Below are 26,033 nucleotides of genomic sequence, written 5' to 3'. Positions count from 1 at the left end.
CTGTGACCTCCAGTCAGGAGTCCACTCATCCCAGAAGGGACCAGAATCCTTCTCAGCGAAGCGGCTACCCTGATGACTCATCTGATTCTTAAACAGTCTCACCTCAAATTCTCTCTTAAAGATACTGGTCATGCTCATCTCTGTCACAAAATACATGTGGCTGCTTAATAAACAGACATGCTTTTTTTTAAAATTTTTATTTTAAAATCCAGAGGCTGGCCCTTCAGTCGTATGGAGGCTCTGGCCACGCCCTGACCTCATTGGATCCCGACGTTCCCAGCTAGCGGGGGAGTCTTCCCGCTCCAGCAGGACTCTAGACTTTTGTTTTAGAGCCAATAGAAACTCCTTGATTAAACTTCAACCGCTGGCTCAGGAATGTCCACACGGTACACCGAACAGCAGGAAACTCCCACCGAAGGGGGGTTCTGAGGGCAGGGCTGATGCCCCCGGGAGGCTGGCTCAGACTCGGCCAATTCGTGCCGTCATCCTTGCGATTGGATGGAATTTGTTCGGCTGATGGAGCAGCACGTCCTCTTCGAGGAGAGCACCCGTTTCCGGTTGAGGACAGGGATAAAGCCGGACGTGGTTCCACCTTTGAACGGCTGTTCTGGCAGGAGCAGGCCTGCTTTAGGAGAAGCTGCCAGCTTCTCCACCCTCCCGGCCCACTCTGGCCACAGCTGTCTTCTGGTGGCGTCTTCTCTCCACGACTTGCCTTCAGTTCGACTCTCCAAGCCAAGTGTTGATGTGCGTGTCTGGAGTGTGAGGCTCGGGTCGAGGCCAGCAGAGGGGCAAGTCCACCCGGCTGGGCCCCCGCAGCCCACCGTGGAGGGCACTGGCTAGAGTCACGGATGCCACTGGCAAAGCCACAGATGCTCTCCCCCGGACAGACAGTACACAACACTTCAAACTTCACACACATGACCACTGGGCAAGACGAACTTGGACGTGTGCTTTACTTAGGAGACGGGTGTGCTGACTCCAGGCAGGTGGGGCAGGAAGGCCACACCGTCTTGAAGGGAGTGGGAGAGCTGTCTGGGGTGCTGGCTCGGAGGATGGCAGCAGGTCGGTGGCCAGCAAATGGGGAGGAAGCATCAGAGAAGGGGACACTGCGGGAAAGCCACGCAGAGCTTCAGAAGGACAGAGGAAGAAGGGCACCCGAGCTACCTGGTCTGGCTGCCCGGCGGGCCCACCAGTCGCTTGGTTCACACCCACTGCGGGCATCTGAGCTTTGCCTGAACCTCTCCTGGGATGGAGAGAGCCTTTCCTCCCAAGGCAGGCTTTCCACTCTGACCTGTGTTGGGGACAGTGTGTCCAGACACTGGGCTGAAATGTGTCTCCACAGCTCCCACTAATTCTTAACTTTCTGAGTCACAGATGCCATCAGGAATTTGGCACAATCTACGGGCACTCTTCCCCAGAAAACGGACGGTTTACACAACACACATCACATAAATGATGGTGGCCAAGGCGAACTTGGATGTGTCCCTTGGGCACGGGGCCTGTAGGACTCAGACCAAATCCATCCTTCCTCCGCTGGGACAGTGTTTCACAACAAGGCCCACGGAGACCACGTCTTCTTGTGGCCGTGTCCCTCCCTTATGTATCAGACACCACCAACCTGGGTCTGGTGCCTGAGGTCAGCAGGGAGCTCCGAGGAGCTGACTAACCCCAACCTCACGTAGTATCCCCTCGGGATGGACTCCAGCTCTGTCACCCCCAGGTGACATCTCTGCCTCTGTCCATCTCTACTCCCCAGTGCCCTGCTCCTACCTGGAATGACATGGGCCAATGCCAACCCAAGAAATCACACCACGCACTGCCATCTTCCTAAAGGTTGTTTTATTGTAAAACCATAAATACAACACTGACATGAAATCATTTAAGCAACTGATCCTCTCTAACCATTAAAAGGATGTCTTTTTACCTTGGCATCAACCAACCAGGAAATAATGTTGCAAGAATTCGAGGGGTAGGGGGGTGCTGATTTCTGGGTGGGGGCTTTTGGCGATTTAAAGAACCAAGTGGAACCTTCCTCTTCTCCCTGGGAATGTCCCACTTTTGGACAAGAACAGACAGGTAAAAACAGCAACATTTAAACAGCTCAGTTTTAAATTTTATTACTTTGTAAAAATCTTTTTTTTTTTTTTTTCCTGTTCCTTTCCTCCATTTGACATCAGTAAAAGTTTTAAACACCAGAAAACTGATTTGGCCGTAAATGGAGAAACGGTACCAAAACGAAATGAAACCAAAAATCCAAAGGACAAACAGAAAAGCCTAAATAAACCCTCAAGTTTGGTCTCGGGGGTTCACATATCACAAGAACTGTCAACTCAACCCCCATGCAATGTGACTCCTTGGAGAACTGTTGGGTCCACACCAACGACACAGGAGACCGCAAACAACGTCTTTTGTTAATTAACACAGCAAGGGTGACACTAGGTAACTTTTTTTTTAAATACAGTACATGGTACACAGGGTCCCAAGATAACCCTGCATAAACCCCTTGTGGAAACTTGAGCCAAAGCACTGGCTGTTTATAAAAATATTGTGTTGCTACAAAAGTATAAATTAATGCTACCGGTATTAAGAAATATTAAACACATAAAACTTATAAGGATTAAGAAAAATATTCATTAATACCTGTAGAAAACTCTGGCCTAAAAAAGATATTTTTTTTGTGTTTGTTTTTTTGTAAATTTTTTTTTTTTGTATTTTTTTAAGATGACTTGAGTTTCTTGCACTCGAAGACAGAGACACAGTCAGCTGTGCCTATGGTATTGCCTAGAACGTCTTAACTACTGAGAAAGGATGAGGGTGCACACGCATGGGTACCGAGTGGGGCCTGGGAGGGAGGGGCACCAAGGCTTTCTCAAGATTTACCTGATGTGAAACAATCACCGACGCAAAGTTACGGGGAAAAGAAAAAGGAAGGATCATCAGAAAACAACTGAAAATAATTTATGCTTTTTAAAAAATATCTCTGCTTCAGGTGGTTGTACAAAATGATTTCCTGATGCTCGGCATCTGAACGGCCCTGGACGCACTGCCCGGCGGGTCTGGGAGCCCCCAGCCCCGCAGGTCCCTCTGTCTCCAGCCCCCGTGCCAGTCCACGAGCTCGCTCACCGCTTTGGGACCCGGCCACCCTGGCTGGGTGGGAGGGAAGGGTCCCAGGCAGGGACCGGCTGGCACCTGGGTTGTGGGAGGAGCCCCCCTTTCCAGCTGGCCTCAGACCCCATGGTCTCTTGCCAAGCTGGACTTCAGGAAGCGCCACAGGGATCCCAGGCCCCTGAGGTTGCGGACCAGGCTGGGCTGTGCCCCTTTAAAAGGAACTTTGGTTCGAAGAGTCAAGGTGCCCAGTGGGACGCATGGGTGGGGAGGGCCCCTATGCTGACACCCAGCTGCAAACTCAGCAAATCCTTCTCTGTACAGCAGTTGAACCTTTAAAGCAACGCCCGTGGTGGTGGAGGGGCATGAATACTAACAGACAGCAACCCGATGCCCTTCACCCTCATCAAAGCAGGAGCAGGGCCTCTCCGCACAGAAACTACAGGGCCCCTCCAGGGAACGGCGGGGCTCCGCGGACCACGATCCTTAAACGCAAAGGACAGAGGAAGAAATACAACGACAACAAAATCCTCCAGAAAACCCTGAAAAGGGGAAACCCGGTGGGAAACAGAAAAGGGAAAACACTGTATCATTGGTTCACCATAACTGGCCTAGCAAACGTTAGCCACAGTGAAGAGGGGGCAGGCCCCTTCCCAGTTCTCCCACTGGCCCGGCCGGATACAGGGGGGCCGAGACAGGAGCCCTCCACCCACTGTCTCCAGGGGACAGCCTGAGCCTTACTTGGCCTCTGGGTTTCATCTAAACCAGCAGCCTTTCTAGAAGCCCTCCCTCAGGTACGTCCCAGGGACAGAGGCGCTGTCGCTGTGCCCAAGGCAAGGGGCAGAGCTATGAACTTGCCCGGCTCAGGGGGCAGGAGGAGACCGCCGGCCGTGCTTTGGGTGCCTCCTCTTCCTGTCTCTGCAAACACATCCGTCGTCATGGCAACATCCAGGTACTGTCCCCTTCTGGGCCACGGCTCACAGGACCTCCCTTCTCCATCCGCATCCCAGGTTCATTCCAAACCTTTCTTGTGAACCTGTGGCCCCCAAGAATGCACGCTGCATCCCTGACAGCTCTTCAGGTGCCCACTTTCCAAGGAGTCTAGTCCAAGTCCAGGCGCAAGCCTAGAGGACCCCTAAAGGCAGGGGGTCTGCTTCACAGTGGAAAACACGCCTTGCAGAGTTTTTCTCTGGTGTTTCTCGAAAGTGCAGGAGAGAAAGGAGCAAACTGAAGGAGAAGACGCTTGCCAGCCTACAGAGCTGGTGTCAAAAAAAGTCCTTCCCAGACATCTGGAGACGCAGAACTTCTCAACTGTGTCATCGGACTGTCCTCTCCTCACCAGGAAACCTCAACATCCTTTTCCCAGACAAGAGCCAAACCCCGAACGCCAAGCATGAGGCTGTCAGGCAGGTTGGTGGCGAAGCGCCCTCGCCCGTGGACACAGTAGGTGGCTTCCTATGCCGTGAACCCCGAGATGGAAGTGTGGCCAGAAAGGAGCTTTGCCCAGTGGCCCCTCTGTTTCGTTTCCTGGTTTCTAACTACCATCTGGAGGGAGGCCCGGCTGGTGGACCTGGGCACGGGGAAAAAGAATCATGTCGGCACAAGAGCATCCACTCACAGCGACTGGGACGGCACCGCTGCTCTTGGTGGAGCTGAGACCCCCCAGTTACTTCAAATCTGAGGGACCACCCACGAGGCTATGGTCCTTGGCTTGGGCTTCGGTGGTGAAGCCAACTGGCCTCAGATGAGGGGGAACACCCTGCAGAGTGGGGGTGTGTTTTCTCCATCTCCCCTCTGGGGTCTGTGTATGTCAACGCAAAGGCCATTTCTATCCTGGGAATCACATGGTTCAGGCAAGTTGTGTCCAAGTCAGCAGGCAACCGCCTTGAGCTGTAAAGTCCCATAGTGGTCACAGAACTGGGAGGCAGAAGACAAAAACTTTCCGAAGGTCGATGCCAGGCTAGGGGCCGGGAGATGAACTGGAAGCGCCGACCTCAATCCTTTGGCTAAGCTAGAATTTGGATAGGGTGGATATTGCTGGAGATGTGGGGCCAGTGGCTGGGCCTGTGAGATCTTTGGGTTTTATCAAGCTGTTCACTGCAGCGGGCTCTGCACGAGTAAGCACACGGAGGGGGCACCTTGGTACAGCCTTTCCTGTTGGCAACGAGTTTCCGAAGAACCAGAGGCTGCAAGAGAGAAATGACTACCTGCCACCTTGTTCCCATATCTGGATGAGGCAGCCCCAGGAGACAGCTTTCCGAGACCTAGTGGCACTCACAACACATCTGCAGAGCACGCCAAGCCCTAAGGATTGAACTGAGGTGGAAAGGAGGACAGGACAGGAGGTGACACATATGACTAGATAACTGCAATTTAGTTAAGACTTAAATTTTTCTGAAGAGAAGAACGCTGATACCAGGGCGTGGTCCTGATGGCTCTGCAAGAAAGTGAAATGCCTATTTGCTAACCGAGTGGCCCCGTAATGAGGCAACACCAGCACAGCTCCGCTCTAAGAGGGAGGATGGGCTCCAAGGCTTGGCTCCCACTGACCACACAGAACGGGTAGCTCCCATCCTCCGCGTGTGGTTCAGAGTGCCAGGTCGAGGACCCTTCCCCAGCAGCAAAGCAAAGTTGGAGGCCTTTTGCTGCAGGCATCTGTCACCCATCAGCAACCCTGCAGCCACCTTCTGGAACGCCCCCAAAAGTCTCATCGAAAAGTCTGCGGATGCTCCCATATACTCTAGGAAGCGACACGAGGTGACTGTCCAGTGCAGACGGAGGCTCTTCTGACGGTGTGACCCCAACTGGAAGTGCCGTGGAGTTAATACCCAGAACTTCTCCGGGAGAGGAAATGGCGTGGTGGTTCCTGAGACCATGGCTTGCTGGAGTGAATGGGGAAACGGCCCACTTTGATGCCTTTCAGTGTGTCCAAGACTCGGGAGGGTTAGTTCTCACGAGGCAAAGTGAGCAGGCTTGACACTTGGGACAGTGTTCTGGTCCATGATCCTAAGCCTTGAGCTTTCAAATCAACTTTACTTCCCCAACTTTACTGCCACGGACCGGGGGGAGAGGGCCGTTGTACAGTGCTTTTTGTAGTCGAGGTATCTCACAGTTGAACAATGTTTTGTTACTAGGAAGGGATGGAGTGGACGTGGTCAACCCCCAAGATGGTAGAATGTGCCCCCCACGATGGCAGGCATCCTCAGCCTTGGTGTAACTATCTCTATCCCACAGCCGTGGGCACGGGGGGATATGGGACCACCAGCACTTCATTCACTGAGAGGTGGGGTGGGAGGCTGAGCACTGATCCTGACGGAACCACCTCTTCAGAGGGGAAAGGGTCACCCTGTTGGCATTTAGGCCGTGTGTGGAACCTAAACTGCTCACAGAGAAACAAAGCCTGAAAACCTCTTTCACAGCATCAAGTTGAATGTGGCCTAATGCCATTTCACCCTCAAAACATCCATCATTTGGCCCACAAGGCACCGTGCTCAACTACTGTCCTAGAAGGAGGGCTGAGGCTCGCGTGGGGACCCCCCAGGGCTGTGGGCAGCGGACCCGCCGGAATCCCCGGGGTCCTGGGGAGAGGAGGCCGTGGGTCTGAGGTGCGATGGACGTGAACATGGATCAACTCAGGAGTCCCTGCTGAGCTGGAAGGGTCAGTGACGTGGCGAGTAGTGTAGTGCACTCTGGGTATAGAAATCAGACATTCGCAGGACCAGACACAGCGAGCCAGGAGGGCGGTCTTCCGCTTACATTCAGGAGAACTCCTAAGCCACGTGCTTCCCTATGGCTTCCACTGAGCCCCACGTCTGTGAAACCTGTGACTCCAACCTCACTCCTGGTCTCCAAACAGCACAACCAAGTTCATGGTCCTGGCTGTTCGAATACGGGAAAGCTGGACTGTACAGGGAAGTCTAATGAAAACCTTAGGATACTGAATATACCACTGAGATGAGCTAGTTTACAGTGTGACTTGAGGAACAAAAAGGGCAATCAAAAAACAAACAAAAAAACCCCCTCCAAAATATAAGTTACAGACATTCAGTGCCTCCTAGCAGAGCCTAAATCAAATTTGAAAAAAAAAAAGTAAAAAATGTTAGGAAAAAAATTATTAAGGAGTGGAGACAGTATCTATACTTCTTTGAAAAATGTCTTTTTTTTTCTATCTTATATTAAAAAGCAAAAGGTCAGCTTTATATTCTTAAAGTCTCCTTTCCTGATTTGGGGAGATAGATAGGTGTGTTTCTAAGGCGGCTGCCCCATGACACCCAAGGGTATCACAAAGGCAGCAGCTCAATGCCCTGAAGGTGAACGAGAACAAAGTCCAGTGCAGAAGCTGTCCATCTGATGCAGTTTGGAGAATCCATGGCAGGGCAGCCGGGGAGGGGTGGGGTGCAATAGGGTCAGGAAGGCTTGGGGAGGGGGACGGAGGGCAAGGGGGACCACAGAGTGAAGGACAGAGAGCGTCAAGTCACTTCAGATCTCAGCTGCCTGAACGTTTTACATCAGTTTTCTACCAACCTGCGCACCTGAACATGGAGTCTTTTAAAGCCCCCTTACTGAGAAAAGGAGGTGAAACATCTTCCCTCTTTCCCAAACACTCAGCTTTCCTGACACGCCCAGTTTAATGCACACGCGCCCACGAGCAGGCGTGCGTACATGCACCAGGGGAGTATATGTGTGCATGCGTGTGCGACACTTCTGCGGCCACACGGATGAGCACAGAGCCGCCCACGCCCAAAGTGCGCACGCGTGATTGCGTACACACATGCACACACACACTGAAAAAAGCACTTAAGTTTCCAGGGGGCATTTATAATGAGGTCCACAGTGTTTAGAACTTAAATTCCTTTTTCTTTGTTTGCGACAGTGTTGTGTGGTTTTTTTTTTTTTCCTAACGTCCTCTTCTTTTTTCTTTGTTCTTTCTTTTCATCCGGAAGTCTTAAAGCATGTTGGATTTCAGAAACATGAGTTTGTTCATATCTTCTGGACTGAGCAGCCGCCTCCTTCTGATGAGAAGTGCTTGTTCGCACATATTTACACACCCGCTCCTGGCCCCCACGGCCGGCACCGCGAGGAGCCAGAAGGCGAGCTTGGCGAGTTTTGTGTGCTTTTGGGTCACGCACGACCAGTACTGGAAGAGATCCGGGGTGGCCTGGAAGAGGGGTTCCTGCAGGTAATCGTACACTTCCTTCTTCCCGAGCCGGTCGTCCTCCTGGGCGGCGGGGTTCTCGCCGGGGGCGGAGCGGGGCTTCTTGGCGGCGGGCTCGAAGTCGGCCTCCTCGGTCCAGGACTCCTTGACCTCGTTGATGAGCTCGCACACCTTGCCGATGATCTCCTCGTGCTGGTAGGGCGGGACGGGCCGCAGCTTCTGCTGTGGGTCCAGGATCATGGCCACCTTGTGCGCCGGGTGCACCTTGAAGTTCTCCTTGAGCGCCTCCAGGAAGAGGTGGCAGAGCTTGCTGACGGTGCCCGCGTCGTTGGCCTTGGCCGTGAACAGCTTCTCCAGCCTGACGTAGGTGGGCAGCACCAGCTGCAGGGTGGGCTGGCTCTCGTTGCTCAGCTCGATGACCGCCTGCTTCACCGGCGTCAGGATGGCGGCCAGGTTGCTGAGCAGGTGCTTGTTGAGGCTCTGGATGAGGTTCATCTTCTTGGCCCGGCTGTAGAACTCGCAGATCTGCTCGTAGCGCTCGTGCACCAGCAGCAGCGAGTCCGTGACCGAGTTCCAGCAGGGCGGCGGCGAGGTCTCCTCCAGCGAGCCGAAGGTCTCCTTGGCGAGCCCGGTAGAGCCCGCCAGGTCCTCGCACACGTTGAGCAGCTCGATGACCTCGTGCATGCTGCGGGCCTGCAGCGTCCGCTTGCTCAGCACGCTCTGCACCACCGAGTTCAAGGCACAGGCTGAGCAGCGAAGGCACATGCCGGCCTTGGAGAAGGCGGATGCGCTCACCCGGCAGTCTGTCACGTACACTGTCCTGATCTCCGACATCACGAACTCCGACAGCACGTTCTGCACCCAGTGGTGCACCAGGTCGCCGCTGTCGCGAATGTCCGCGCCCTTCACGCCCAGCACGTAGCTCTTGATGTGGTTGCCCTCTGCCTGGTAGGCCGTGAGGATGTAGCAGGAGTCAGGGCCGACGCTCTGCGAGTGACAGGTGACGCCGATGCCCAGGCAGGCGTTGCTGCCCAAGGCGCACGTCACCTTCACCTTCACCTGGTTGTACATGCGCGGCAGGTGCTTCAGCGCCAGCGTGTTGAAGTTGCCCAGGATCTCGGTGACTGAGAAGGCCCCGTAGCGGGCGCCGCTGTCCACCAGCGTCTGGGCCAGCTTCAGGAACTCCTTCCCGCTCACAACGCTCAGCGCGCCCAAGTCGGCACACATGACCCGCAGCAGCCGCTCTGCGATGTTCTGCCGCTCCTTCTCGGGGATCATGCTGTTAGGTGTTAAACCACTGGTCGTGGCTGGCAGGGGACACAAAGAGAGGTGTGATTAACCCTGCCAGTCAAGGCTCCTTGGTCTGGCAGTGGCCTAATACTCAAGCATCTAGTATTAGGAATTATGAACAGATTTCATCTTCCACACAAACTGATGGTCTTGGCAGTCTTTAATATGTGACAGTCTCACAGGAATAAAGTTCTGTGATTGATTAGTAATCCCTGCCGTGAGCATGGGAATAGACTGTAGTGATATGTGTGCAAATACTTGTTGCATGTCATTCACCTTGACCTCTGAAGCCAACCAGTCTAACCTCTTCCTCAATATAGGAATGGCCTCTAACACAGGAGTCGCTAGTGAATAAGGTACATGAGGCCACAGTGTCAGGAAAAAGCAGACAAGAGAAATCGTGGAGAGTGGATTTGGATTCTAATTCTGATTGTCACTAATCTGTGTTCTCTGACCACAAACAGATCACCTCTCCCCAGGCTGCCTCTGTCCATCCCACGAGGTCAGAATTCCCACCAATGAGGTCTCAGGCATGAAAGTGCTTTGGAAACCATGATGCGTGGTCTTGCACCACCATGGGAGACACACAGGGGTGGGGATGTGGGAGCAGAGGGGAACAAGCTGGGGTTGAGGGGGGAGGCCTCTGGAGGTGGGTGTAGTAGACTTCCACCAGTCCCCGGGTCCTCCCAGGAAAGACCTACTGTTGTTGGCACTGTTCCTCTGGGCCTGGGGCTTCCACTTCTCCTCCACGACAGCAGGGGGCGATCGGGACTGGTTGGAGGCGATGTTGTTCTCGTTGTCTGCTGCGGGCACAAAGGGGACAGTGTGTTTCCCTGTAGTGCAAGAGGCCTGCCGGCTCACCAGGCGAGAAGAACTAGAGCATGCGGGTGGAAGCAAGACTGGCCTCTGGGACTCAGGCCTGGGTTCAAATCCGGGCTCCTAAGACAACTATCTGAGGCCCGCAAAGCCTCATTTTCATCACTCGGAAGAATGAAGATAATCACAAATTGCCAGAAGGACTAACAAGAGATAATACAGGAAAAGAGCTGGGTACAGTGCTCAGCACGGAGTAAGCACTCAGGGAATGGGAACCGCTGTGTCCCGAGTCTGGCTGGGAGGCACCCCCCAACACCCCCGAGCACAAAGTTCTAGCTCTGAGACCCGGGAGGGGGTGCCCATTACACTCCAAGAGGCCAAAAGCATCTCACACTCTTGCTTCTTTAAAGTGTGCCTTTTCGTCTTTTTAGTATATTTTAAACTTAAATGAACACAACAAAACCAAAGCCCTATATGACATAAAATATACAATTCTCAACCCCCTCGCTACATGTAGGAAGTGAAAACCAAAGTCTAGATACAGGAAAGGATTTGCCCAGGAAAACACAGAAAACCAGCAGCAGAGCTGGGACGGACATCCCAGGTCCCCCGGTCCCTAGCTGCCTCCTCCCTGCACTTCCCTCATTTTTGTTAACGTGTGCAGCCGTTTTCAGTTTTAAGTAATGGGCAGGTACCATCCTCTATGCACGGTTACTCCTTGACATTTCCGTAAGATCATATCTGAGCGGAAATGGTCTGAGTTACATGCCTGCCATCACAAATGGCCACACAGTCTTTTATCACACAATATTCCACAAATTGCTTAACTACACTCCAAGTCCTAAGTTTCTGGGCTGTGCCGTTTACAATATTACTATTCTGCTACGAACCTACTTGCCTAATATTCTCATATTGTTTCTCTGTGCTCTTTGGCTGTTGTTGTGGGTGTATTTCCTTGAGACATCATCTTACAGGTAGAATTCACAACCTGAGGATATGAATGGGTCAGTGGCCTCTGTTCAGGGTTGCCAGACATCCTTCTTCCATTCTTCTCAGTTAAAGGCATCAGGCCTTAGAGGTCAAGGCCACACTATTCATACCTAGAGAAGAGGCTTCCCCAACTTCTACATATTCAGTCAGCCCTGCAAGACTAGTCAAGAGACTCTGGGATGTGCACTCAAGGAATAGTCTGCAGCCACTAGAAAGGTGGTCATGTAGACTGGAGCAACATGGGAAAATGCATAAGATAATGAAAAGCAAGCTCTCATCATCATGTCATATGTATTATTTATAGATACATATTTTAGACTCACAAGTCAAATAACGAACAAATCTATGCATCAGAAAAAGATGGGGAGGGGACTTTCACTTCTGCCCTCCACATGCAAACAACTGCTAATCATGATGATATATGACTGCTTTCATACAGGCAACCCAGGGTCTGATCCCAGAAAAAGAAACAAATGCGGTGAGCTCTCTGACTGTGCAACTTACTGCCCGGAAGCGGTTTTCAAGCTGCTGCGTAGGACCAGGGAACTGAACAGAGCCCAGCGGTCCCCTTGAAGAGACAGAGATTAAAGTTCAGGCAGGCCCAAGACAGCTAGAATTTACAGGGAAAAGTACCAAAGAGGAGGGAGTTACAAAAAGAGAGAGCTCTGGAGATTTCAATGGGGTTCCCTGGAGCCTTTGCTGTAGCTACTCTGCCTACGCATAGGGTCAAATTCCACAGGACTAGGGAAAGAAACACGAAAATGCAGTAGGCTGATCGCTCCCAGGGCTCCCACGTGGGGGAAATCATCTGCATCCCCTCCACCAGAATGGAAAGACCTCAATGCATGAGAAATACTATGGGGCTAAATTAGCCATAGACTAAGCCACTAGATCTGCCCTAATACATTGAAAGAGCAAGCCTCCAAAGTATTAAGGTGATCCCAGGTAACAAACTGTAAGCCAAGCTTAATACTCCTAAAAAATACAACATCTAGCATCTAACACCATAAAATTCACAATGTCATTCATCTAATAAGTACCAGACATTCAAAATAGTAGGAAAATATGACCTATAACATAAGGAGACAAACCAATCAATAGAAACAGACCTAGAAAGGACAGAGATGATGGAATTAGCCAATAAGGAGCTTACAACAGCTGCTGAAAAAAAATCAGTGAAGCTGGAGACAGAGCAAAAAAACTACCCAATGAAAACCAGAGAGAGTAAAAGACTGAAAATAAATAAATGGAGCATGGACAATGTTAAGTAGTCTAACATAAATATAATTGGAGTCCCAGAAAAAGGGGGTGAGGCAGAAAAGATATTTGAAGAAATGGCCAGAATCTTTCCAAATTGGAGGAAAACCATAAACCCAGGTTCTAAAAGCTCAACTGACCCCCAGCAGAAATACATAAAGAAAACACCATCAAGGCACAGTATCATAATCCAATTGTTGAAAACCAATGACAAGAGAAACTCTTAAAAGCAGCCAGAGAGGGGGAAAAGTTAAGTACAGGGGAACAAAAATGAGAATAACAACAGACCCAGCAGGTAACAGAACAAACTATTAAAAGAGAATGTCAACCTAAAATTCTAAATGTCCATCAATAGATGAATGCATAAAGAAGATATTTATATTATATTTATAATCTAAATTTATATAATATCAATTATATTTATACAATGGGATATTACTCAGCCATAAAAAAGAATGAAATAGTGCCATTTGCAGCTACATGGATGGACCTAGAGATGATCATACTAAGTGAAGCGAGCCAGACAAATACCATATAATATCGCTTATATGTGGAATGTAAAATAATGATACAAATGAACTTATATATCAATACAAAACAGAAACAGACCCACAGACACAGAAAACAAACTCATGGTTACCAAAGAGGAAAGGCGGGGAGGGATCAATTAGGAGTTTGGGATTAACATATACACACTACTATATATAAAACAGACAAACAACAAGGACCCACTGTATAGCACAGGGAACTATACTCGATATTTTGTAATAACCTATAAGGGAAAAGAATCTGAAAAAAAGATATGTATGTATGTATAACTGAATCACTTTGCTGTGCACCTGAAACTAATGCAACATTATACATCAACTATACTTCAATTTAAAAAAAACACAAAAAAAATTAAAAATAAAATAAGGGAATTCTAAATCCAGTGATACTATCTTTCACAGATGGAGGTAAAATAAGGACCAAAAAAAAAAAAAAATCATACCTGCAACTATAAGTAATGTTAAAGGAAGTTCTTTAGGTATTAAAAAAAAAATGACATCACCCCCCCCCAAAGAGAAAATAACATCAAATAAGAATCTGGATCTAGAGAAAGAAATAAAGAGTTCTGGAAATTGTACATGAATGGATATAAAAAGTGTTTTCCCTCATTTTTAATCTCTTTAACAAGATAACTGACTGCTCACTGGAAAAAAATAACAATGAATTGTGGTAATTATATGTAGAAATAAACCATATGTTAACAACAGAAGAAAGACTAGGGAGGGGAAATAGAAGATTGTGTTGAAAGTTTTTCACACAATATGAAAAGGATAATAGCCTTTAAATGTAGACTTGATAAGTTAGAAATGCATAGTTCAAAACCCAAATAGACTATAAAAAAAACAACAGTTATAGCAAATAAATCCATTGTAGAGATAAAAATGGAACCATAAAAAATTCTCAGTCCAAAATAAGGCAAAAAATTAGAGAAAAAGGAATAAGCAACAAGTGAAACAATTAGTAAACAAATACGAAAATGGTAGATTTAAACCCAGTAATACTGAAATCACATTAAATTTAAATGGTCTCCACGTTTCAAATAAAAGTAGACTTTGTCATACTTAATAAAAAAGCAAGACCCCATGATATGCTATCTATAAGAAACCTATTTAAATATGAAGACATGGATAAGTTAAAAGTAAAAGGTTAAATAAAGGTAAAACATACAAACAGTGATGAAGAGAAAGGTGGAGATGCTGTGACAGTATTACAGAAAGAACAGACCTCAGAACAAGAAATATGATCAGGGGTAACAAGAGACCCTACATAATGATCAAGTGGTCAAATCACCAAGAATATATACTAATCCTAAGTGTGTGTGCAAGTGATAAAGAGCATTAAAACACATGAAGCAAAAGCTCAGAAAACTGAAAAAAGAAATAGATAAACCTAACAACTGGAAATTTCAACTGTCTTCTCTCAGTAATTGCTGCTCTCATGAGAAAAGAGAAAAAAAGACTGAATATAAATGAACAGAGTGGACAACACCAAGCAGCCCCATATACATATAACCAGCTTACCAGAAAAAGCAGGTGGGACAGAAAAATACCGAAATCATATAAAGTATAGCCTCTGACCACAACTGAATTAAATTAGAAATCAACAACAAAAAGACATTTGGAGAAATTTCAACTATTTGAATATTAAACATCACAGTTGTAAATAACCCATAGGTCAGAGAAACATAAGGGAGATCAGAAAATGTTCTGAACTAAACATTAAAACATAACGTTTCAAAATTTGTGGGGTACATCTAAATAACTGTTATTTATAACATTAAATAATTATATGAGAAAAGAATAAACATTTAAAATCAGTGTTATAAAGCTTCTACACTAAGAGATCTGAAGAGTAAGTTTAAAGAGTAAGTTGAGTCTAACATAAGCAGAAGAAAGGAAATAATACAGATAAAAGCAGAAATTAATGAAACAGAAGATGGATAAACACAATAGAGAAAAATCAATGAAACTAAAAGCTAATTTTTTGTAGAGATCAGTAAAATTGATAAACCTCTAACAAGAAACATTAAAAAAAGAAAAAGAGGACACAAATTATTAGTAGCAGGAGTAAAAGAAGGGGACATCACTACAGATGCTACACATATCAAAGGGATTAAAATGATTATGAATAACTTTAGGCCAATAAATTCAACCATTTAAGTGAGGCAAAAAAAACCCAAAAAAACCCCTAAAAAACATAAAGTACCAAAGTTCACTCCAGAAGAAACAGGTAACCTCAAATCTCTTAAGTTCTATAACTATTAAGAAATTCAGTTCATAGTTTACATAATTTCCCACAAAGAAAATTCCCATATGGGTTCACTGGAAAGTTTGACCACATATTTAAGGAAGGAATAATACAAATTCTAAACAAATTCTCCCAGAATTAGAATAGGAAAGAACATTTCCCAAATCATTTTATAAGGCTGTCATTATCCTGATCCAAAACTAGAGAAAAAAATTACAAGAAAAGAAACTACAGACCAACATCCTTCATAAACATATACACAAAAATCCTTAACAAACTATTAGCAAGCCAAATATAGTAATATATAAAAATAACAACACATCATGGCAGTTCCCTGGCAGTTTCAGTGGTTAGGACTCAGCACTTTCACAGCTGTGGCCCGGGTTCAACCCCTGGTCAGGGAACTAAGATCTCGCAAGTCATGTGGCCAAAAATAAAAAATATAAAAATAAAAAATAACATATCATGAATAAATGAAGCTTATCCCAGAAATAGAATAGTTACAGAAAACCAATCAGTGTAATTCCCTATACTAAGAGGAAAACAAAAATACGAAAAATCATCTCCATAGATATAAATGCACTTTAAAATGTGATAAAATTCGATACCCACCTATGATACAAAATCTCAGCAAACTAGGAAGAGAAGGAAACTTTATCAACCTCATAAAGGACATCAAAAACAAAAAACAAAAAAAAAACAAGTTTACTGATCTGATAGAAATAAAAAGGATTATAAGGAAATACTATGAACAGTAGTATTCCAACAAATTAGATGACCTGGATGAAATAGACAAATTCCTAGAGAGACATAAACTACTAAAACTGATTCAAGAAGTAGAAAATCTGGATAGATCTATTAAAAAGACTGAACTAGCAGTCAAAACACCGACCATAAAAAAGAAAAGGAAAGCCCAGGCTCAGATAGCTTCATCAGTGAATTCTATAAAAAGTTAAAAGAACACTTCACAAATTCTTCTGTGAATTTGAGAGGAGGGAACACTTCTCAATTCATTCTATGAGGCAGGTATTATTCTGATACCAAAACATGACTGAGAAGTCACAAGAAAAAACAAACTATAGTCCACTATGCCTTATGAATATAGATACAAACATCCTTAATAAAACAGAGCAGACCAAATCCAGCAACATATACAACAGGTTATACACCATGATCAGGTGGTATTTATTCCAGGAATACAAGATTAGTTCAACACACAAAAATCAATACCATATTAAAAGAATAAAGGACAAAAACCACACGATAATTTCAATAGATGCAGAAAAATTATTTGACAAAAATCCAACACCCTCTCATGATAAAAACACTCAACAAACTAGGAATTGAAGGGAACTTTTTCAACTTGACAAAGGGCATCTACGAAAAACCCACTGCCAACATCATAGTTAATGGTTAAACATGAAAAACTTTCCTCTTAAGATCAGGAACAAGATAAGAATGTCCACTCTCTTTTATTCAACATGTATTAGAGGTTCTAGCCAGGTCAATGAAAGAAAAAAAGAAAGAAAGAATAAAAAAGAAAAGAAAAATAAAGGGCATCCACATGAATGGAAGAAGTAAAATGATCTACTTACAGATTACAGATGACATGACTGTGTGTATAGAAAATCCTATGGAATACACACACACACACACACAACTATTAAAACTTATAAATAAGTTCAGCAAGGTTTCAGGATATGACATCAATATACTAAAAAAAATCAATTATATTTCTCTACGTTAGCAATGAACACTCCAAAAATTAAATTAAGGAAATAATTCCATTTATAAAAGCTTCTAAAAGAATAAAATACTTAGGAATAAATTTACAAAAGAAGTATAAGACTTGTACACTTAAAACTAAAAACATTATTGAAAGAACTCAAAGAAGACTTAAATAAATGAAGAGGCATCCCATGTTCAAAGACTGGAAGACAATATTGTTAAAACGGCAATATTCCCCAAATTGATCTAGATTCAACACAATCCCTATCAAAAGTCCTGCTGTCATTTTTGCAGATATTGACAAGTTGAGCCTAAAGTTTATGTGACACAGAATAGCCAAAACACTCTTGAAGAAGAACAAAGTTGGGGGGCTTAGACTTCCCGATTTCAAAGCTGTTATAAAGTCACAGTAATCCAGACAGTGTGCTTCTGGCACAAACACAGACGTACAGATCAATGAAATAGAATTCAGAATCCAGAAATAAACCCTCACATTTACAGTCAATTGATTTTTGACAAGGGTGCCAGGATCATTCAATGGGGGAACAAAGAGTCTTTTTAAAAATGGTGCTGAGATAACTGGATATCCACATGCAAAAGAATGAAGCTGGGCCCCTACCTCATACCACATACAAAAATTAACACAGAATGGAATACAGGCCTAAATGTAACAGTGAAAACTATAAAACTCTTATAAGCAAACAGAGGAGTTAAGTCTCTGTGACCCTGGGTTAGGCAATGATTTCTTACATATGACATCAAAAGCATAAACAATGAAAGAAAAAGTAGGTAGTCGTCATCAAAAATCTTTGTGCTTCAAAGGACAGCATCAAGAAAGTGAAAAGACAACCTACAGAATGGGAGAAGATATTTGTAAATCATATATCTATAGAGCCCTCGTATATAAAGATAAAAAGATCTCTTACAACTCAATAATAAAAAAACAAAAAAACCCAATTAAACAATGGGGAAAGGATGTGAATAGACATTTCTCCAAAGAAGATATATTTAAATGGCCAATAAGCACATGAAAAAGTGTTCAACATCATTTGTCATCAGGAATACACAGATTAAAATCACAATGACATATCCCTTAATGCACTAGAATGGCTATAATCAAAAAGTCAGATAATAACGAGCGTTATCAAGGATGTGGAGAAACTGGACCCCTCACACACTGTTGGTGGAAATGTAAAAATGGTTGTAGCCACTTGAGGAAACAGTATGGCAGTTCCCTAAAAGGTTAAATATAGAGTGACCAAATGACCCAGCATTTCTACTCCTAGGTATCTACCTAGTAGTTAAAAACATTGTAAAGCAATTATACTCCAATAAAGATGTTAAAAAAAAAAATGTTCACACAGGGACTTGCACTTGGGCATTCACAGCAGCTTTATTCGTAACAGCCCCAAACTGGAGACAGCCTAAATGTCCATCTGTAGGGGGATAGATAAACAAATTGTGGTATATCCAAACAATGAAATATTACTCAGAAATAAAAAGAAATACTGATATCACAGAACAACAGGGATGAGCCTCAAAAGTATGCTAAAGTGAAAGAAGTGAGACACAAACGACTAAATATCATCTAATTCCATTTATACAAAATTCCAGTAAAGGCAAAACTATAACAAAAGAAAGCAGACAGTGGTTGCCAGGGTGGGGTCCTGGGAAAGGGACTTGCTGCAAAGGGAACTTTTTGGGTTGATGGTAACACCATACATTGTGCTTGTGATAGTGGTTAAATGACTATATGTTTGTCAAAACCCATCAAACTGTACTCTTAAAACTGGTGAATTTTATTTATGTAAATTATATCTCAATAAATCTGATTTTAAAATAGACTGAAAAGAAACCATTAAAAGAGTAACAGTTGGGCTTCCCTGGTGATGCAGTGGTTAAGAATCTGCCTGTCAATGCAGGGGACACGGGTTCGAGCCCTGGCCCGGGGGGATCCCACATGCTGCAGAGTGGCTAAGCCTGCACACCGCAACGGCTGAGCCTGCGCTCTGGAGCCTGTGAGCCACAACTGCTGACCCTCGCGCCTAGAGCCCGTGCTCCTCAACAAAAGAGGCCACTGCGGTGAGGGGCCCGTGCACCGTGGCGAGGAGTGGCCCCCGCTCGCCTCAACTAGAGAAATGCCCACGCGCAGCAACGAAGACCCAGTGCAGCCAAAGAAAAACCATTCACTTTATAGCAGTACATCATATATATGCAATAAATAGTGGTAAAAAAAAAAAAAAGTAACAGTGGCTAACTTTGAGTAGTGAGATTATGGCTGAGTCTTCATTTTGTAATTTCTCTGCATTTTCCCAATTTCCTTTAATGAACAGACCTCATGTGTAAAAAAGAGAAACACAAATTTTAAAACGGAAACCAGCAGCCATTCTTACTGACTTTCTCTGCTAGAGTACAGAGATTTGGAAGCCCGGGATTTGAACCAGGCTTTGGCTGAGTATTATAACCTTGAGTTAGGCACTTCAATTCTCTAGGGCTCAGTTTCCCCTCCTCCTTCCAAAATCCCGGGGCTGGGCAAGCTGCAGGGCGATTCCCTCATTCTCTGCCTTTCTGCAAGGCTTTGAAATTGGGATTACTCAACCTCTAATTAGATAATGATGTCTAGCATGGTTTATTAAAAAAATTTTTTTCTCCTTATCTCACAGATAATGCTGCTAAATGGGTGAGGTACTCAGTAAATGATCTACAGCTTGAGCTGGAAACAAGGTTTACTCAGTGTGGCTAACGCTGCGTACCAGTACCACAGATACACGTGCTCACACACGTACAGATACACAGACATCGGCAAAGGGCGGGATGCAAAGCTGGAATAAAGGCTGTCTCCCAAGGAGGGACCAGTTGCAGAAAGAAGAAAGCAGTTGTTTCTAGCAGGGGATGGAAAAAGAGAAAACTGCATTATTCAGTCTTATTTTAGAATGTGCTATAGCCCTTAATACTTTACATACATCATCTCCAGAACCCTCACCCAGCCTGTGGAGAATGGTGACGAGCCTACTTTACAGATGAGATCGATGCCCAGAGAGGGGAAGTAGCTCAAAGGGATCAGAAATTAAACGTGGCCATTCCCAAATCCTACCACTCTGAGTTGCCAACTTGTTTGCCCCCTGGGAAAGTCCCCAGGCCTCACTTAGCTGCAGTCCCCCGACTACTTGAAAAGAGGCTAGAAGAGATGACCTCTGAGGGGGCTTCCCCCACCCCTAATCCTCCACCCCATCTACGCTGCTGAAGAGGGTGTGTTCAGAGCACCGGCTCTGGAGCTCATGGGAGGGTCAGAATCCTGGTCTGATACTGTGGCTGCAGTGCCGTGGGCAAGTTACTTAGCCACTTTATTTTATTTTGAAATTTACACATTTTATTAAAAGAACAAAAAATAAACAACACAGAAACAGCACACTAAAATGAACTGCATAATGCACACTTCTAAACACAAACAAGCCAAACAGCACTATAACTTGGGAAAAAATCAAAGCATCTGCCCTACTGATAGCAGTTGAGGAAATGAGCTATTGCATTCTGGAGGCAAAACATTATGGAAACAGTGTATATTTCTTAAATATTATGATCATTGTTTAAATCATTAATTGTTGCACAGGACTAATCATTTTCTTATTGATAAGTAATTTTTAAGTGACATTTTTCTGCCCAAAATATGTGCTTCCATTTTCTATACTTAGCCCTTTTCACCTCAGTTTCCTTATCTATAAAGGCGAGCTAATGTGGACACAACTCAGAGGGATGTTCTGAGGATCAAATGAGCTAATACGTAAGAACTCAAACGATGTGAGGTACTTTTTACGAGCCATGCAACTTTGGGCCAGCGATTATGTTCTCTGAGCCTCAGTTTCTTCATCTGTATAATGGGGATGATAATGCCAGCCAGCTTGTTGAGGAGCCCGGCCTGACACACGGTAATCGCTCACTAAGTGTTAGTTATCTTTAGTATTACGGCCGCCAAAACCTGCTCCTAAGCTGTCACCAGGGGCCAGGCGGGTTCTCCTACAGCGCAGACGGGAAGTTTATTAGCGGGAATTACCCTGTGCCATTCAGCAGCCTCTTAATGAGATTGCTGTTATTCGAGGCTGATCCCCCTTATCAGCGGCGCTGTGAACTGCGCAGATCATGACGCTTAATTTCTCTCTATGGAGTCAATCCTTTAATCCCGACTCAGCCTGGCTGGGATTCAGCCTGGCTTTGCACTGGATTGCCGGCAAGGCATTCTCTGCCAGCACTCAACCAGAACAAAGCAGCCCACAGCTCTTCTCGGAAAACAAGTTGGGATGCTTGGGGGAGGTGGGGCGCCCGCAGGCGCACCCTTGATTTGCATGTTAATGGCCTCCGCCCAACTGCCTGAGGGACAGAGAGGCACTGGCACCCAGACTCTTCCCTAATTAGGGCTCAGCTTTCAGAGCCGGCAGAGGGGCAGAGGGTTTCAGAGGAGGAGGGAGCAGAGACGGGGCCGTGGGGGTCTCGGGCCCAAGCGCTGTGCTCAGGCAGTGGTCCCCGGCATCCTTCTAACTTTGGCTACTGGTACCCCACGGGGTCAAGTCTAAGTGCTCTGAGTGCGTTCAAGGCCTTCCCTGGTGCAGGATGGCTGACAGCAAAGGCAAGCAGGAGCTGTGAGACACGTGAAGACAGAACCCTGGTGTAAGGAGGGCAGCTGGAGATTGCAGGTCTGTGTGCCCTTGTTTTAGAATGGAGACTCAGAGTGGGGGGGCACGACAAAGCTTCCTGCCTGAGGTCACATGGTATAGAGACACATCGGTTAGAGAGGACTGGAACTCACGTGTCATGGCAGCCAATCCAGCTCTGCACTGATTTTATTTTATTATTATTATTTTAAAATTTTTGGGCCGTGCCGCGCAGCATGTGGGATCTTAGTTCCCTGACCAGGGACTGAACCCGCACCCCTTGCATCGGGAAGCACATATTCTTAGCCACTGGACCACCACGGAAGTCCCTGCACTGATTTTAATGAGTACATTAGAAATAAATTATCTCCCTCCCACCCAAAATCATGCGAGTTGGTGCCTAGTGTACAGCAGATACCCAATAGATATACGCTGCATAAATGAAGAGGGGTCACACTAACAGAACAGCACCTGCCTGGAGAGCGTCTCGCCCTGTAATACTCTGTGCTAGTCAGGCCAGACCTGGAAGGTGATATGAAAGGTTCAGAAGCCTAAGAGAGAGACAAGCAATAACTAACAACAACCACCACCGTGACAGCAGAAGTGACAGCAGCTAAGCAAACACTCAGTCTCTTTCCTGGTCAGCTCCTCTCTGGCCTTTACTGAGCCACCGTCTGTGTCAGGCGCTTTTCTCACATCACCTCCAATGCCTCCAGAGGATCACCCTACGGGAAGGGTGGCAGGGTCAGCGAGCTGTCTCCCCCATGTTCCCGTTTCCCTTGTCGGGCTGTCCCTGGGCAGGGCTCTGGAATTTGAGCATATATGTGTCCCTTGTGGCCTGAAGTGGTAAAGAAGGAAGTGTGCCTCTCTCCCCGCCCATCAGTCAGAGAGAGAGGACGCTGTGATCCAGGGGAGGATGGAAACACAGGAAGGAAGGAGTCTGGGTCCCTGAATCTCCACGTGGAAGGCCGCGTGCATTAGGCTGTGATGTGGCTGAGAAGGAAGTGGTTATGTCAAACCACTGAGAATTTGGGATTTACCTGTTACAGCAAACAGTGTCTGCCTGCCTAAAACAGAGATCAGATCAGAAATCAGATCAGCTCGGTGCTCTGTGACCACCTAGAGGGGTGGGAGAGGGAGGGTGGGAGGGAGGGAGACGCAAGAGGGAAGAGATACGGGGATATATGTATAGGTACAGCTGATTCACTTTGTTATACAGCAGCAACTAACACACCATTGTAAAGCAATTATACTCCAATAAAGACGTTAAAAAAAAGAAAAAAAGAAATCAGTGCTACTATGACCAAAACCTAAAATTGGAGGCTGGTGGTCTCGCGAGGGAGCTGACATTGTAAGCCGGACAGATGGCAAAACAGCTGATAAAAAGGGTGTCCAGACAGCAGACTCCTAGCTGTGGCGCTGCAGCAGCAGTTCTCAAAGTGTGGTCCCGGACAAGCCGGGTGTGTGTGGCCTGAGGACCTGTCAGAAATGCGAGTGCTGGGCCCCGCCCTAGACCCACGCGTCTGAAGTTCAGAGTGCGGCCTAGAAATCTGTGCCGTCACCAGCCCTCCCGGTGACTGATGCACGCTCACGTTTGAGGACTGCTGCTTCGGGGGTATGACCGCGAAAGCAATGGGGCTCGCCGCAGGCTGCCCCGGGCTGAGCCCTCTCCACTGCCCTCCCCTTCCTCCGCTCACCTGGGTCTCAAACCACACTCAACCCTACACACGCCCACGACTCTGTCCTGCCCAGCTCCTGTTTGGCCTCTAGGCTCCGGGCAGAGGTCACAATTTCTGGAAGCCTTCTCCAGCTCCGACCCCCTCTCTGGCTACGCTGCCAGCAAGCCAGCTGCCCCCGCAGGGCACAGACTGCCCTGACTTACAACGGAGTAACCAGGGCTCCCACGTCCTGGGACTGTTTTTTGGGAGAGCGGCCGCAGGCTGGCCCTGGCCGTCCCTGCCTTTCGCAGGATCTGAGGGTGGGAGGGATAAGGGGGGCTTCAGTACCCCGCCCCCGTCCACCGTGGGGCCCTTACCCGCGTGGGACTGCATGTGCTCCAGCAGGTTGTTGTAGAACTGGAACTGGATTCCACAGGCGCCGCACGTGTAGGGCTCTGCAGGGAGAAACGGAGCAGCCGTTTCAGGGGCAGCACGAACCCGGATGCCTTTCTGCTGGGCCGCAGGCAGCTTTGGAACTGGGCACCCAGACACACATGGGGGCTGTGCCCTCAGGGCTCTGGGCCTGTCTGCCCCCCTGTCACTAGCTAGTGAGGGAGAGGCTGCGGGGGAAGGAGCAATGGAGAGAGGAAGACTGGCAGATCAAGACCGCCGAGTGCAGTCAAGCGGCATTTATCGAGTGTTCACTGTGTGCGACACTGTTCTGGGCGCCGGGGATAACACTACGGGACAAGAGCTCTCGGGGCGGAGACCACGTCTTATTTGTTCCACAGCCCACCTCTCAGCCGGTGGAAGCACACAGACAGCACTGTTTGCTGAGTGAACAAATGAATGAACGTATGAATGAACCAAAAACAACATAATGGACGTGGAGGGCAGTAAAGAGGAGGAGAGAAGGGGTGAGAGAAAGGGTGAGAAGTGGAGAAACACAGAAGAGCTAGAGAAGCAGGGATAAGACAGGAAAGGGAAGAGAAGCGGGCCGGAGGGCGGCAAGAATGAGAGCACATAGGAACGCGAGCACGCGTGCCCAGCAGAGGGACGTGGAAGGAAAAAGAAAGAGAGAAGAGAGCCAAAACGAGTAGGGAAAAGACAGCAGGAGGATGGCGGAGATGCGCTCGGAAGAGGCGTCCTGAGCCTGCCCCCATGAGCAGGAAAGGGTGGCTTTGTTCCTGCAGGGCTGGGGGTGGCAGAGTCAGGACGCCCATGGTCACAGCTCTACCCGACACCTGTCCAAACTCCTCCACCCGCCTGGGCTGGGTCTCCCTGTGCCTCCACCTCCTTCAACTGGGTTTACCTGGGAGGGCGGCCCAGGTCTGATGCTCTGGGGAGGGCCCGAACGTGTGGCCGGCTGAGTTCATTCCCTACCCTGCCTCGCCCTCTCCAGCCCCCCGACGGGACCATCACTTACTCTGTAGGAGAGGGAAAGGATTGGAAATCAGGGGACTTGCAGTTTCTGCAAAAGAGAAACAGTTTAGCTAAGTCTCTTCTGGTTCTGGTGCTCGGAGATGACAGTCATTACTTCTGTCCTTAGGAAGTAGTGAGCCAGATGGGCTCTCGGAGGAGGAGGGGGCAGCTGGGGTGGGGCTGGGGCACGGGCAGGGCGAGATCAGCCGGGGCCATCCCTCCAGGACACCCCCAACTTTCAAAAAGTCAGCCCACAGAGCGCCAAGGAGAAAATATCCACGTGTGGCCGCCTGGTTCAGGACAGGGAGCTGGGAGCTGCTTCTAGGTCCTGGCACCGGGGTGGTACTGTCTGGCACCAAACACCAGAGAGGCCAAGGGAGGGCTGCGCTTTGAGGGCTTTTCTGTCTGCTGGCAGCTCCCCGCGCCTCCTGGCATGGTCAGCCGAGCCTCACAGGCAGGAGGCGGCAGAACGGGGCCAGACGGACTACACCGGGAATCCTGGCTCCACCACTCACAAGCTGGGCACCTGGGGCAACAATCAACGTCACCTGAGCCTCAGTTTCCTCATCCAAAAAGTGGGGATAACAATAACACTGACCCTCACTGGGCTGTGGTAAGGATGAAAACAGGTTAAGACACATACAGCTCTGAACACGTGCCAGGCACACAGTAAGCGCTCAATAAATGGTGGCTGCCGGCGGGAGCAGCGCTTCACACCGTCATTCCCAACTCTGAACATCGGCTCTGGTGGAAGGAGAGGCAGGGGGTGCAGCCTGGCTGGCTGGGAACAAAGGCTCCCGGGAGACCGCGGTTTCAGTCCTGGCTCTGCTGCTTATTCCTGTGTGGCCTTGAGCCAGTCACTCCAGTTCTTTAAGGCTCATCTTTTGGAGGGGCTGAGTGGGTTATAGCTTCCAAAAGGATGAAGCAGTTTGGAAAAGTCGACATGCTCTCTACGGTTTAAAGGATCGTGGCAACATTCTCGGGGCTCCCACGGCACACCTCACTCCCTTCCTCGGAGCACTTATTCATCAAATCACTTGGTTTACTTAAAAACACCACCACCTCCCAAACAGCCTACCATGTGAGTGTGTGAACTCTGCAGGGCACCCTCTGAATCTTCCCCACCACAGGGACGTGTGTGCCATGCCCATTCCACAGCAGAGGTGAGAT

At 47.5% G+C, this 26,033-nt stretch overlaps 1 protein-coding gene across 1 annotated transcript in view; it reads right to left on the bottom strand.

The window, feature by feature from the left end:
- Window positions 1-1,826: 1,826 nt before the first annotated feature.
- The window catches only part of ZNF618 (zinc finger protein 618), a 184,405-nt gene continuing 160,198 nt past the window's right edge, over window positions 1,827-26,033 (bottom strand). The window contains exons 13-16 of the mRNA XM_079926009.1: window positions 24,868-24,912; window positions 23,819-23,896; window positions 10,252-10,353; window positions 1,827-9,567 (exon numbers count right to left, since the gene is read on the bottom strand). Of these exons, the coding sequence (XP_079782135.1) occupies window positions 8,051-9,567; window positions 10,252-10,353; window positions 23,819-23,896; window positions 24,868-24,912 (1,742 nt within the window). The 3' untranslated portion in view covers window positions 1,827-8,050. The remainder of the gene's footprint in view (window positions 9,568-10,251; window positions 10,354-23,818; window positions 23,897-24,867; window positions 24,913-26,033) is intronic.

Source organism: Stenella coeruleoalba, assembly GCF_951394435.1.
Source record: "Stenella coeruleoalba genome assembly, chromosome: 7".
In the NCBI taxonomy this organism is placed as follows: domain Eukaryota; kingdom Metazoa; phylum Chordata; class Mammalia; order Artiodactyla; family Delphinidae; genus Stenella; species Stenella coeruleoalba.
This window is presented reverse-complemented; position numbering and strand designations above follow the sequence as displayed.